At 37.8% G+C, this 13,398-nt stretch overlaps 2 protein-coding genes across 2 annotated transcripts; one reads left to right on the top strand and one right to left on the bottom strand.

Annotated features, from left to right (window-relative positions):
* Positions 1 to 850: 850 nt before the first annotated feature.
* On the bottom strand, positions 851 to 3,097 carry LOC137005568 (zinc finger protein 492-like). The gene is made up of 2 exons (XM_067366454.1): positions 3,040 to 3,097; positions 851 to 1,698 (listed from the first exon to the last, which is right to left on the bottom strand). The coding sequence occupies exons 1-2, from the start codon at positions 3,095 to 3,097 to the stop codon at positions 851 to 853; spliced, it is 906 nt and encodes a 301-aa protein (XP_067222555.1).
* On the top strand, positions 3,096 to 8,936 carry LOC137005552 (zinc finger protein 271-like). Its single transcript, XM_067366453.1, has 3 exons — positions 3,096 to 3,204; positions 6,387 to 6,506; positions 8,038 to 8,936. The coding sequence occupies exons 1-3, from the start codon at positions 3,096 to 3,098 to the stop codon at positions 8,934 to 8,936; spliced, it is 1,128 nt and encodes a 375-aa protein (XP_067222554.1).
* The last annotated feature ends 4,462 nt before the right edge of the window (positions 8,937 to 13,398 follow it).

Raw genomic sequence — 13,398 nt, 5'->3', positions numbered from 1 at the left:
CAATAATTACCAAATAGCTATTATAAAAGTATAAGCAAAAAGTATAAGAAGCAAAAATAAAAAATAAAACAAATGATTCAGTCAAACATACAAAGTCAGCGCTCTAGTAGGCTACAACAGTAAACTATAACTCCTAAGTATATAAAGTTATGATATTTCACTTTTAGTTCAACAAATTATAGATTTATGAGACCAAAGATCACCCGTTAGATATACAAAAGATGAATTATATTATGTTCAACCACTACAGAGACATCAGAGTCAGCGGCAAACATCAGAAGGACTAGCCGAGGTAAGGATGTTCTCAGTGGGTACATGAGCGCTGAGCACCAGGTGATTGTCAAGATCTCACAACTCCAAATAGGCTCTACTTTTATCAATAAACCACAAATTTGAGCTTTAAACCAGTACACTCTTGCCTGAAAACTCTTAAAACTACATATCATAACATAATAACAGTAGTATGTTTAAATTACATGGGTTTTCTCCTCTGCTATTGATGCTTGCTGGTTAGTGCGGAGATTTGAACTGTACTTGGCTAGATGTGAACTTTGAACTGGAACAGTATTTGGAGAACAACTGATGACGTTTCACAAGAACACAGACAAGGAAGCATATTGAGAAACGGCCAACTATGAATGAATGAATGAATGAGGCATTTATATAGCACTTTACTATGTACTACTGTACACCGTAAGTGCCTCACAATCACATCAGGGGTCTCTCCTCATCCACAACCTGGATAATTCAACAGCAGACAGTGCAACAGCGCCATCTATAGGTGTAGAGGAGAAATTTGGTGTCTGTCTTAGAAGAGACGTTGTTTCTCAGCACAAAGATGAACTACTTATCATGATTTCAGACTGTGGTGATGTGGTTTCTCCACTGCATGGATCTTCATGTGTATCTTCAGCTGATTTTTAATAGTGAAACTCTTTCCACACTGATCACATGTGTGCGGCTTCTCTCTGCTGTGGATCCCCTTGTGTGTTTTCAGATGTTCTGACCGACTGAATCTCTTGTCACAGTGTGAACACTTGTAAGGTTTCTCTCCAGTGTGGATCCTCTCATGTGTTTTCAGAGTTGATGAATCACTGAATCTCTTGTCACAGTGTGAACACTTGTAAGGTTTTTCTCCAGAGTGGATCCTCTCATGTAGTTTTAAATGGTTTGCTGTAGTAAAAGTTTTCTCACACTCAAAGCACATGTACTCTCTCACACCAGTGTGTATTTTCTCATGCGCATGTAAATATTGCAGCAGTGAAAAACTCTTTCCACACACAGAACATGAATATGGCTTCTCCTTTGTATGAACGGTCAGGTGTCTCTTTAAGGCTGATTCCCCAAGAAATGTTTTGTCACATTGATCACATGTGAACGGTCTCTCTCCAGTGTGAACTCTCATGTGTTCTTTAAGGCTTGATGATTGACTGAAACTCTTCCCACACTGATCACATGTGAACGGCTTCTCTCCAGTGTGGATCATCATGTGTTCCTTAAGATGTTGTTTGGTTGAGAAACTCTTTCCACACTGATCACATGTGAACGGCTTCTCTCCTGTATGAACTCTCATGTGAACCTCAAGATGTTGTTTGGTTGAGAAACTCTCTCCACACTGAGTGCAGGTGAAAGATTTCTTGGCTCTTTTCTTTAGAAATGTCTTTAGTTCTTCGCCCTCCTCGCTTTCTTCCATCAGGTCTGAAATGAGAGAAAAAAAAGTCATTTAATTTTCAGTACATCAAAATAATTTAAAGAGAGAAATATGAAGTGAAAGGTCATAAAATTGAGACGTGCGGTCATAGACAACTGCTACAAAACATTACGATCATTTTGATGCACAGTCCAGAATGAATCAAGTATAACATTTTATTTTAAGTAACAAGTATCATGCCAATTACACAATTAGACATTTAGAAGACAATTTAAAAATAAGAAATACATAACATAGTTTTATGCTTTGAGCAATTTAAGCATAATAAATGTATAACTGACTGTGGGACATGCTGCAATGGCTGATCTGCCATCTTCACTTAAAGTACACATGAGATCAAAATTGACCCCATTCTCTCCAGGGGGTGTTTTATTGTTTTATTGCAGTGTTTGATCTCAGCTTTTGTTTTAGCAGGAAAATCAAGTCTTACATAATTTTTATATTAAAAGCATTAGAGCATATTCCTATAGTATTTAATTTATTTTCCTAAAAGTGTTTAATTATGAAGGGCCGTTTACACTAGATTTGTAAATTGGAGTAGATTGTATATTTTCAGATTTTGGAGTGATTATTATTTGTTATGTATGTTTTTGACACTGACGAGGGCGAAGAGCCGAAACGTTTGTTGATTTATCTCCTGTGAGCTTCTATTAAAGTCTCTTTTAGAGTGCATACCTTCTTTGTATTCTTATGTATGTTTCATGTCATATATTGATGGTTACCGTTTCTGTAGAAAGTTCTCATGCTCAAAATCTAGACTGACTGCATCTTTAAATGTGTTATTATCAGTGTCCTACATGATTCACTCAACCCTGTTACTTCTGACATGATTTTCCTCCTTTCAAAACCAGAGGATTTCTTAAAACTGTGACACCCAGGAAGTGACATCATCTGGGCTCTTTCTAGAAAATGATCTCAATCCATTGTCTCAGTTTTTACACAAATGAACGACTGCATTCATCAACCCTGTTACCAAAGTTACTGTAAGAAGTGATTTTACTCAAGTTTCACTCACAACCCTGTCAGCCATTCTGGAAAGTTCATTTACTTCAAACATTTTGGTGTTTACAGTTTATTCCTAAAATTAGCAATGTTGTAAACTGGATTGAAAATGCCTAAATTCTGGAAACAGTCCAGCAAATTGTGAACCAGATATGAAACAAATGTAAAATATTTAGTTTGATCTGATGTTGAAAATCAATATGAAGTTTCTCAAACTGAGTATTAAAAATTAACTTTAACTGTTTCTCTAAATGTGCAGAAGTGCTTGAATCTTTCTAACATGAATGTTGTTCAGCATCATGAATGAATGAAGAATAAACACCAACCTCTTTGTTCTTCAGTATCTTCAGTGTGTTTCATTCTGCAGGGTTCTGGATCACTCATGTTCTCGCTGTCCTCTTTAATAAACTCAGTCTTTACTGGTTTCATCTCTTCCTGGTGCTCCAATGCCCTTCTGATGGGAATATTCCAGCATTTATTGGAGAACTGCTGTGGGAGAAGCTTTGCTGATAGTGACCTGTAGTGGGCGGAGCTTCACTGACTGAACTACAGATTGGTTGGAGGAGATGATCTGCCTAAATAAAAAATAAAACAGTTACTGTGTTTGTTTTTATAGGGTTAAAGTCCAGAAATCAAACTGTAGTGTCTGCATCAAATGAAATGGACAAAAGTGATTTTACATAGAAAACCCACTAAATGAAATGTGTCTGTTTAATGATTAAGATTACTTTAGTGAAAAAACAATGTTTTAATGTACATCATTTAGTGCAACTTATGTATTTAATGCAAAAAGGAATCAGTTATTTTTGTATTTAATAAGATATATAAAAGAATAAGAGATCATACTAAATTTCATTATATTTTGAATGATTAAAATCTTCTTGTTGACAAATGGGTGAAAGCTAGTGGTTTGAAGGAAAGTTGTATAAAGATTTATAAAGTATACATTTTTAATATGACAATTAAAGAGTATTTTAGACTTCACTGTGATCCTTCAATAAAGTGTTTGAATGTCAGAAAATGATTCTTGTTCTAAATATGCCTGACAAGTTTTTTTTTTTTTTTTGCTATATTAACCCCTTTTTGTATTTCACACCTAAACTAAATGCATTCAGAATTTATATCGGTCTATCGTAAAGCAACTGATGCTAATTCAGAACTTTATTCTGTTTCTCCATTAAAATATTGACAGATATCTAGAAAAGTAGTAAAGAACTGTAAGAAAAACAGTTAAAAGCACAAAGACAAAAATAATTGTACATATCTGTAGTCAACAAATCCCCTCAGTCTGTTGACAGCAATGAAATGAGCTTTAAGTGTCAATTTACAGCAGATCTGAAGACATCAGCATAATAAATGAGGTGAAAACAGGAACTATTGACATGAAATAAAGAGTGTTTTCAGCAGTTTCTCTGTTAATATTGATGATCCTCAGACTATCAACACTCATTCAACAAGACATTCAGATCATCTCACTTTATTGTTTGCTGATAGAAACACATTATTGAAGTCCTATACACTGCTCTATTGAAAGACAATACTGTTATTTCTCACAACATGACACGGATAAAACACCAATAATACAAAAACAAACACTAATGACACTCATCTTCATCAACCACTGCTGCTAAATACAACATCAATATAACATATATGAACTGAAAGTTTGGTTTTCTAATAATAAGTACATTGATTGCAGGAGTGAAATTAGCTTTATCCAGCAATATTGGAGATGTTGTTACGGGTCCCTCGATCATTTATCTTCTACACTTAATGCAGTTCAGCATCTGTGGAAGACTTTTACTCCACAGACTCCCATTCTGGGGTGCATTTCCCAAAGCGAACTATGGACGCAAGTTCCGTCGTTACCATTAGAGTTGAATGGGATTTACGACCATAGTTCACCAACAATGCTTTTGGGAAACGCACCCCTGGTTTATATTTCTGAAAACTTTTATCTTTTTCTTTCACAAGCTGGACTAACAACAGCTGCCATCATGAGCTACTCTCTGTAAAGTTAAACTTCCCGCCACTGTCAGCATCCAGTCTGGATGATCATGTGATGTATCAACAACCAATGACAGAGAGCTTTACTTAAACTGAGCCTCAAGGCAGAAGCTCAAGAGAGTCTTCTCCATCATTCCTGAAGATCTTCAGCTGCGGCGGGTGAGAACTTTATGATTGAGGCAGATCTGACTATCCTGACCCTACCTGAATAATCACAGGGTTAAAGCTGAATGATTAAAAGACACAGCGACTGACAATATATATGACATTTGTGTGTGTTTTGTAATATTTAAGTTGTATAATCTGCAGATTAATATGAGCTTTGTTCAGAATTACTTCAAATTCTAATTATTATAATGAATGTTATCATAAAATCATACAATGTTTCATAGTTATTTAGTAGTAGTTGATGAAGATGAGTGTCATTAGTGTTTGTTTTTGTATTATTGGTGTCATATTGTGAGAAATAACAGTATTGTCTTTCATTAAAGCAGATTATAGGATTTTCTCATATATCCTGACTCCAATAATGTGTTTCTATCAGCAAACACTCAGAATAAAGTGAGATGATCTGAATGTCTTGTTGAATGAGTGTTGATAGTCTGAGGATCATCAATATTAACAGAGAAACTGCTGAAAACACTCTTTATTTCATGTCAATAGTTCCTGTTTTCACCTCATTTATTATGCTGATGTCTTCAGATCTGCTGTAAATTGACACTTAAAGCTCATTTCATTGTTCACTGTTGACAGAGACTGAGGGGATTTCTTGGTTACAGATATGTTTATTTCTGTCTTCATGCCATAAATGTTTTTCTTACAGTTCTTTACTACTTTTCTTGACATATGTCATTATTTTAATGAAGAAACAGAATAAAGTTAGAATTAGAAACAAAAAGTTCTGAATTAGCATCAGTTGCTTTACGATAGACGGATATAAATGATTAATGCAATTAGTTTAAGAGTGAAATACAAAAGGGGTTAATATAGCAAAAAGATAGAAAGAAAGAAAGAAACTTGTCAGTATTTAGAACAAGAATCATTTGACAACATTCAAACACTGTATTGAAGGATCACATTGAAGCCCAAAATACTCCTTAATTTTCATTTTAAATCTTTATTCTTTGTCACTTTCCTTCAAACCACTAGCTTTCACTCATTTGTCACCAAGAAGTTTTTTAATAATTTAAAATATAATGAAATTTAGTATGATATCTTACTCTTTTATATTCTTTATTAAGAACAGGTCAAAATTAATGTTGTTTCATTTTTACATAAAAATATCTGTTACACTAAATGATAATGGGACATTACAACATTTGGTTTTCACAAAAGTATTTTGAAACATTAAAATAGACACTTGCATTTAATGGGTTTTCTATTTAAATTCGCTTTTGTACATTTAATTTGATGCAGACAGTAAAATTTGATTTCTGTTCTTTAACCCTGTAAAAACAAACACAGTAACTGATTTATTTTTGATTTGGGCAGATCAGCTCCTCCAACCAATCAGTAATTCAGTCAGTGAAGCTCCGCCCACTACAGGTCACTACCAGTGAAGCTCCTCCCACAGCAGTCACATCATCAGTGAAGCTCCTCCCACAGCACGCACATCATCAGTGAAGCTCCTCCCACTGCAGTTCATCAATAAATATATTCCCATCAGATGAGCATCAGGAAGAGCTGAAACCAGTAAAGACTGAGTTTATTAAAGAGGACAGTGAGAACACGAGTGATCCAGAACCCTGCAGAATGAAACACACTGAAGATACTGAAGAACAAAGAGGTTGGTGTTTATTCTTCATTCATTCATGATGCTGAACAACATTCATGTTCTTGCACATTTAGATAAACTATCAAATACATACTGAACTTTTAACGACAACATTCACGTTAGAAAGATTCAGACACTTCTGTATATTTAGACATGCAGTTAAACTATGAAATTATACATAATGTTCTTTTCTAGATCAGTAAAGGGAAGTTTGAGAAACTTTCATATTGATTGTCAACATCAGATCAAACTAAATATTTACGTATTTTACATTTATTTCAGTATCTGCTTCACAATTTCCAGGAGTGTTACCAGAATTTAGGCATTTTCAATACAGTTTTCAACACTGTTATTTTTAGTAATAAACAGTAAAACCAAAATGTATGAAGTAAATGAACTTTCCAGAATGGCTGACAGGGTTGTGAGTGAAACTTGAGCAAAATCTCTTCTTACAGTAACTTTGGTAACAGGGTTGATGAATGCAGTCATTCATTTGTGTAAAAACTGAGACAATGGATTGAGATTATTGTCTTGTCCTCCCATCATGCTGTAGAAAAGAGCCCAGATGATGTCACTTCCTGGTGTCAGTTTTAAGAAATCCTCTGGTTTTAAAAGGAGGAAAATCATGTCAGAAGTAACAGGGTTGAGTGAATCATGTAGGACACTGATAATAACACATTTAAAGATCAGTCAGTCTAGACTTTGAGCATGTGAACTTTCTACAGACACGGCAACGGTCGAGATATGACGTGATATTTTTTTAAAAACATAAATAACGAATAATAATCACTCCAAAATTTGAAAATATACAATCTATTCCACTTTACTGCAAAATTCACTTGATCTTGTGTTTCTGGTGTCCCACATTCACATGTGTATGAAAGGAAGTCAGTGGAAGGAGAAGTCTGCTGTGAACGGCCCTTAATAATTACACTGTTTTTAGGAAAATAAATTAAATATCAACCTAAAAGTTGATGTCAAAATATGGCTGTTAATATCATTTTGTCATTGATCAAATATATTACTCAAAATATTTCAGAGCAATGTTTTATTTATTTTCTTAATATTATCTATAAATGATTAAGAATTATTTAAGGGAAGGTGGCAGAGCAGCTATTTGGGAAATTCTGTATCCAGAAGACGTCCATTCAGTGCTGATTGTCTTAATTCAGTAAATCTTGATGTAAAAACATTTGAAATTGGAGTCAGATTAAACGAGCAGCTAAAGTAAAATTGAGACTAAATTCTAAAATTCAGTGAACTTCACAGGAGCGCTGAAAAGACGTACACACATTATACCTTCACCAGACCACTGGATTCTGTCGCTGGAACGACAGCTGGTCCTTTACGATCGGAAGATTAACGTTAAAGTTTCAGGGACATATGCAACTAATTTATGCAAATGCATCAAAATGATCGTAATGTTTTGTAGCAGTTGTCTATCACATGAAGTCTCAATTTTATGACCTTTGACTTCATATTTCTCTCTTTAAATTATTTTGATTTACTGAAAATGAAATGACTTTTTTTTCTTTCATTTCAGACCTGATGGAAGTGAAGGAGGAGAGTGAAGAACTGAGTGAAGTGGAGCAGAAACATCATGACAAACCTGGAGAAAAACCTTTGAGTCGCTCAAAGACTAAAAAGACACTTCTAAAGAAAAGAGCCAAGAAATCTACAACCTGCACTCAGTGTGGAAAGAGTTTCACAACCAAACAAAGTCTTGATGTTCACATGAGAGTTCACACTGGAGAGAAGCCGTTCACATGTGATCAGTGCGGGACAATTTTCTCACAAAAAGGACATCTTAAGAGTCATATGAAAGTTCATACAGGAGAGAAGCCGTTCACATGTGATCAATGTGGGGAGAGTTTCAGTCAATCAGCAAACCTTAAAGCACACATGAGGATCCACACTGGAGAGAGACCGTTCACATGTGATCAATGTGACAAAACATTTCTAGGGTCATCAGCCCTGAAGAGACACCTGAGAGTTCATACAAAGGAGAAACCACATTCATGTTCTGTGTGTGGAAAGAGTTTTTCACAGCTGTATAGTTTACAAGAACATGAGAAAATTCATACTGGTGTGAGAGAGTACATGTGCTTTGAGTGTGAGAAGACTTTTACTACATGGAGCGATTTAAAAAAGCACCACAGAATTCACACTGGAGAAAAACCTTATAAGTGTTCACACTGTGACAAGAGATTCAATCGGTCAGGAACACTGAAAACACATGAGAGGATTCACACTGGAGAAAAACCTTATAAGTGTTCACACTGTGACAAGAGATTCAATCGGTCAGGAACACTGAAAACACATGAGAGGATTCACACTGGAGAAAAACCTTACAAGTGTTCACACTGTGACAAGAGATTCAGTGATTCATCATATCTGAAATCACATGAGAGGATCCACAGCAGAGAGAAGCCGCACATGTGATCAGTGTGGAAAGAGTTTTTTTGCAGTTACAAAACGTCTTTTTGTACCTGCATCAGCAAATTATTCACAAAAATTTTAAGCAAACAAGTTTACCCTTTAACAACCCAGTGGTCCGCTGGCGGGACTGATAAGAGTGTTATAAGGTTAAACAAGTTATTTTTTTAAATGAGGAGTATACCATCTAACTACTCTTTTATTATTCTCACAGTGCGTCGGTTAAATGAATTGTAATATTATTATGCTACTTTTATTATTAAATTAATAACAATAATTTAACAGCCCTGCGTGCCCATCCGCTATATGCCACTGTGAAGGGATAAAAGGTGTTCAGGCATGGCATCAAAGCGATTACCTGTTTAATCCAAATCCACATGCGTGAACTGTTCAATATTCAGTACTCTCCAGTCACATGATGTTTATCATGTGTTTTCAGTTGGCACAACAAAGAAACGTTTACTAGACTGTGGACTAGCTTTGCTCTTTGAACAGTGGCAACCTGCAGCTGAATTTTTGTGATCACTGAAGCCCCAGGTATACTTCGGCCCTCCGCGTTTGTGAATTTGATGTTCATAATTTTCGTCATGCGGCAGGCTCGTGGCCAGCCGCACACCTTGTCTGCATGCAGCCCAAATTTTGAGACCGCGCAGATTGTGCACATGCAACAGCGCATGCGCAAGCAAGACTGAAGAGCCCACTAGGTGGCAATACGCACAGTACTGAGCACAATGTGCAGTTGTCAAAGAAGAGAGTAAAAAGCAATTCAAAAACAAGACAAATAAACTCAGAGGCATGCTTTCCCCATCGTTTTTTAATTCCTGTTCTCTTGGTGTATATTCTGAACTATGTTGCAATGGTGGATGCAATATTTTTCTTTTCCAATCCTGCCCAGAGAATTTCCCATTGATGACATGATGTCTGGTAATGGTATAGATTTTTTTTTTATTATTGCACGTCAAAATCGGTGATCCACGTGCATCCGTGGTTTAGTATACTTTGAAAGATGCATGGGCACGACTGCACGTGATGACTCTATAGTGGTTAAACATGAGATATAATTCATCTTTTGTACATGTAACAGGCAATCTTTGGTCTCATTAATCTATAATTTGTTCCCTGGAAAATCGTTTTGGCTGAGGGTAAAGTTTTATATATTTATATATTTAGACGATTTAACTTTACCGTTGTAGTCTATTAGACCATTGACTTTGAACGTTTGACTGAACTGTTTGCTTTAATTTTTATAGTAGCTTCTTATACCTGTAAATGTATTTTTTGCTTATATTTTTATAATGGCTGTTATTGATCATTAAAACTGACATTTAACAAAATGAGACAGATTTGTGTTTTATGATTGCAAACTATATGCACATATTGACGGAACCACATATGTTCATATTTTTAAAATGTAAATAAAAAGAAGTTTTATAGTTCTGGTTTATACCATTCTGGTGTTTTATAGTTTGTTTGGTTGTAAATATACATGTAATGAAGATAATCATTGACTGTGTTGCCTGAACCACATGCATGTATTAATATTTTAATTTTATTGTTGTCTAAAATATACATACAGAGATAACTGGAGTGGCCAGAATATCAAATGTCAAGTGTCCCCAACTAAGCAAGCCAAAGGCGTCAGCGGCAAAGAATCCAAACTCCCAACAGGTGACAAACAGGTGATAAAATTGAGAAAAAAACCTTGGGAGAAACCAGGCTTAGTCGGGGGGCCAGTTCTTCTCTGGCAAAAAGTGCTTTGTTACGATTCAGGTAACTATCATAAGTCCGATACATTTAATCGCAACATTTAAAGTATTTAATCCAGTTCCACCCAGTTGAGGATCGTATTCATCACACCGGTATGGACGGTTTGTTGAGGAACTGTGCCACTGGCTGTCGTGTCGATGAGGCCTTCACAAAGGATGATCTAGTTAACTCAATCTCTGCTGATAGTTCAGGGCTGCATTGTGGTTGTGTCCAGGTGCAGGTCCTCGATCTCACCTGAAAACGGCCCGGATCTGGTTGACTTTGTTAAACCTCGGGATAAACAGAGAGACTTATTATATATTAGCGTAAATGCCATTCTTCTTCTGATGTAAGGAGTACATCTGGTGTTAGAGGAAGTGTTCCCAGTTCTGGCTGACCTAATCTATGCAGCCTAATAATCCTTTAATGGATTGGAAATATAAATTGATAATGTGTTATTGTCACAGAGACGAACTCCGTGGTTCCCTCCTCTGACCATCGGAGGGAGCCATCACCCGAATACTAACACACACACACTTCACACTTGCACTACATTTCCCACAAGCCCATACCTTGGACTGATTGCACCGGCAGCTGTAACCCGGACTATAAAAGACTGCCTTACACCTCTGTACATCGCAAAGTCTTGTTTTGCCTAGGTGAATATTTCTGAGCATTATTTTCCTGTTTGATTGCCTGTTGCTGACTACCTCTGACCCTGTTTCTTGATCCTTGCTGCCAGCCCTTTGATCCCTGCCTGGTTACTGTTCTGTGAGTGATATCTGCCTGTCCTGACCTTCTGCCTGTTATTTGACTACGATTCTGTCTGCCTCAGTCACCCCTGTTTGACCCAGCCTGTACGACCACTCTGTTTATAATAAAAGCATGCAAATGGATCTCAGCCTGAGTGATGATTCATTACAGAAGACTTCGCCAAACCCAGATCCAGCTGCTTTCTGTCACCTGTGTGCCACCATGTCTGCCCAGGGCAGTCAGCTGGCCACTCACCAGAACCAGCTCAACCGTTTCACTAATCTCATGGAGGAACTGGTGAAAGCGCTCCAGGGCTTGCAGCTCACCACTCCCGCAGCGTCTCCACCGCCCGCCTCCATTGCACAAATGGCAGGGAGGTAGCCGCCGACTAATCCCCGCCTCTCTCTGCCTGAAAAGTTTGACGGCGATCCAGCAAGATGTAAGGGATTCATCCTCCAGTGTTTCCTCTTCATTAATCAACAACCTGCCTTGTTAAGTACTGATGCCGGTAAGATCAGAAGGGGACTGTCTCTTGAGTTACAGACTGAATTAGCCTGCCGAGATGAGGGGAAGAGTCTGGACCAATTTGCAAGGTACGTGCGTTCCAGTTACCTCCTCATCGTCCGCACGACTGTGCTATTGATCTTATTCCAGGAACATCACCACCCAAGGGTCGCATATTTCCGTTATCTCAACTTGAGTCTGAATCCATGAAGAAGTACATTGAGGATGAACTAGCTAAAGGCTTTATACGACCATCTACCTCACAGGCGTCTGCTGGTTTCTTCTTTGTGGGGAAGAAGGATGGGGGTCTCCGCCCTTGCATCGACTATCAGGGACTAAATGAGATCACAGTCAAGTTTCGTTACCCACTGCAACTGGTCCCTGCTGCACTGGAACAACTTTGCACAGCCAAGTACTTTATAAAGCTCGAACTTCGCAGTGCATACAACTTGATCCGCATCAGAGAGGGTGATGAGTGGAAAACTGCGTTCTCTACGGCTACTGGGCACTATGAATATCTGGTTATGCCCTTCGGCCTGGTCAATAGCCCATCTGTATTTCAAGCCTTTATTAATGACATATTCAGAGACATGCTGAACAAATTTGTGATCGTATTGATGATATCTTGATCTATTCAGATAACATGGAGGAATGTATAACCCAGGTCAGACAGGTTCTCCAGAGGTTAATCCAGTACCAACTCTACGCCAAAGCAGAAAAATGTGAGTTCCATAAAACATCCACGTCGCCATGGACGAGAAGAAGGTAACCACCATCTTGAACTGGCCCCATCCCAATACACTCAAGGAACTACAAAGGTTTCTGGGGTTCTCCAACTTCTACTGCCGCTTCATCTGAAATTTCAGTACCATAGCCTGTCCACTTACTAGCATGGTGAAGAAGGGGCAAAATCGACTCAAGTGTTCTTCACCTGCCATTAATGCCTTCCAGGACCTTAAAGAACGCATCACCTCGGCTCCCATTCTCCACCAAACTGCCTTCAAGGAGTGGCGCCATTGGCTGGAGGGGGCTACACATCCTTTCGTTGTCTTAACTGACCACAAAAACTTAGAATACTTACGAACTGCCAAGAGACTCCACCCATGTCAAGCTCGCTGGTCCCTGTTCTTCTCTCGATTTCAGTTCACTGTCACGTATCATCCTGGATCCAAAAACAACAAAGCAGATGCCCTGTCACGGCAATTTGAAGGTGAGAACCAAATTCAGAGCCTTGATACCATCATACCTGCCTCTCTTGTTGTTGCACCCATACAGTGGGATATTATGACGGAACTGGAGCAGGCACCTCCTGACTGTCCCCCAGAGAGAACCTTTGTGCCCATAGACTTCCGCAACCGCATCCTGGAGATGGTGCGCAATTCCCCTTCGTCTGGTCATCTGGGCATCACAGCTACCACGCAACTCATTCAGAATCAGTTCTGGTGGCCATCTCTTCCCAAGGATA

Source organism: Chanodichthys erythropterus, chromosome 3, assembly GCF_024489055.1.
Source record: "Chanodichthys erythropterus isolate Z2021 chromosome 3, ASM2448905v1, whole genome shotgun sequence".
NCBI classification, from domain to species: Eukaryota; Metazoa; Chordata; class Actinopteri; order Cypriniformes; family Xenocyprididae; genus Chanodichthys; species Chanodichthys erythropterus.
This window is presented reverse-complemented; position numbering and strand designations above follow the sequence as displayed.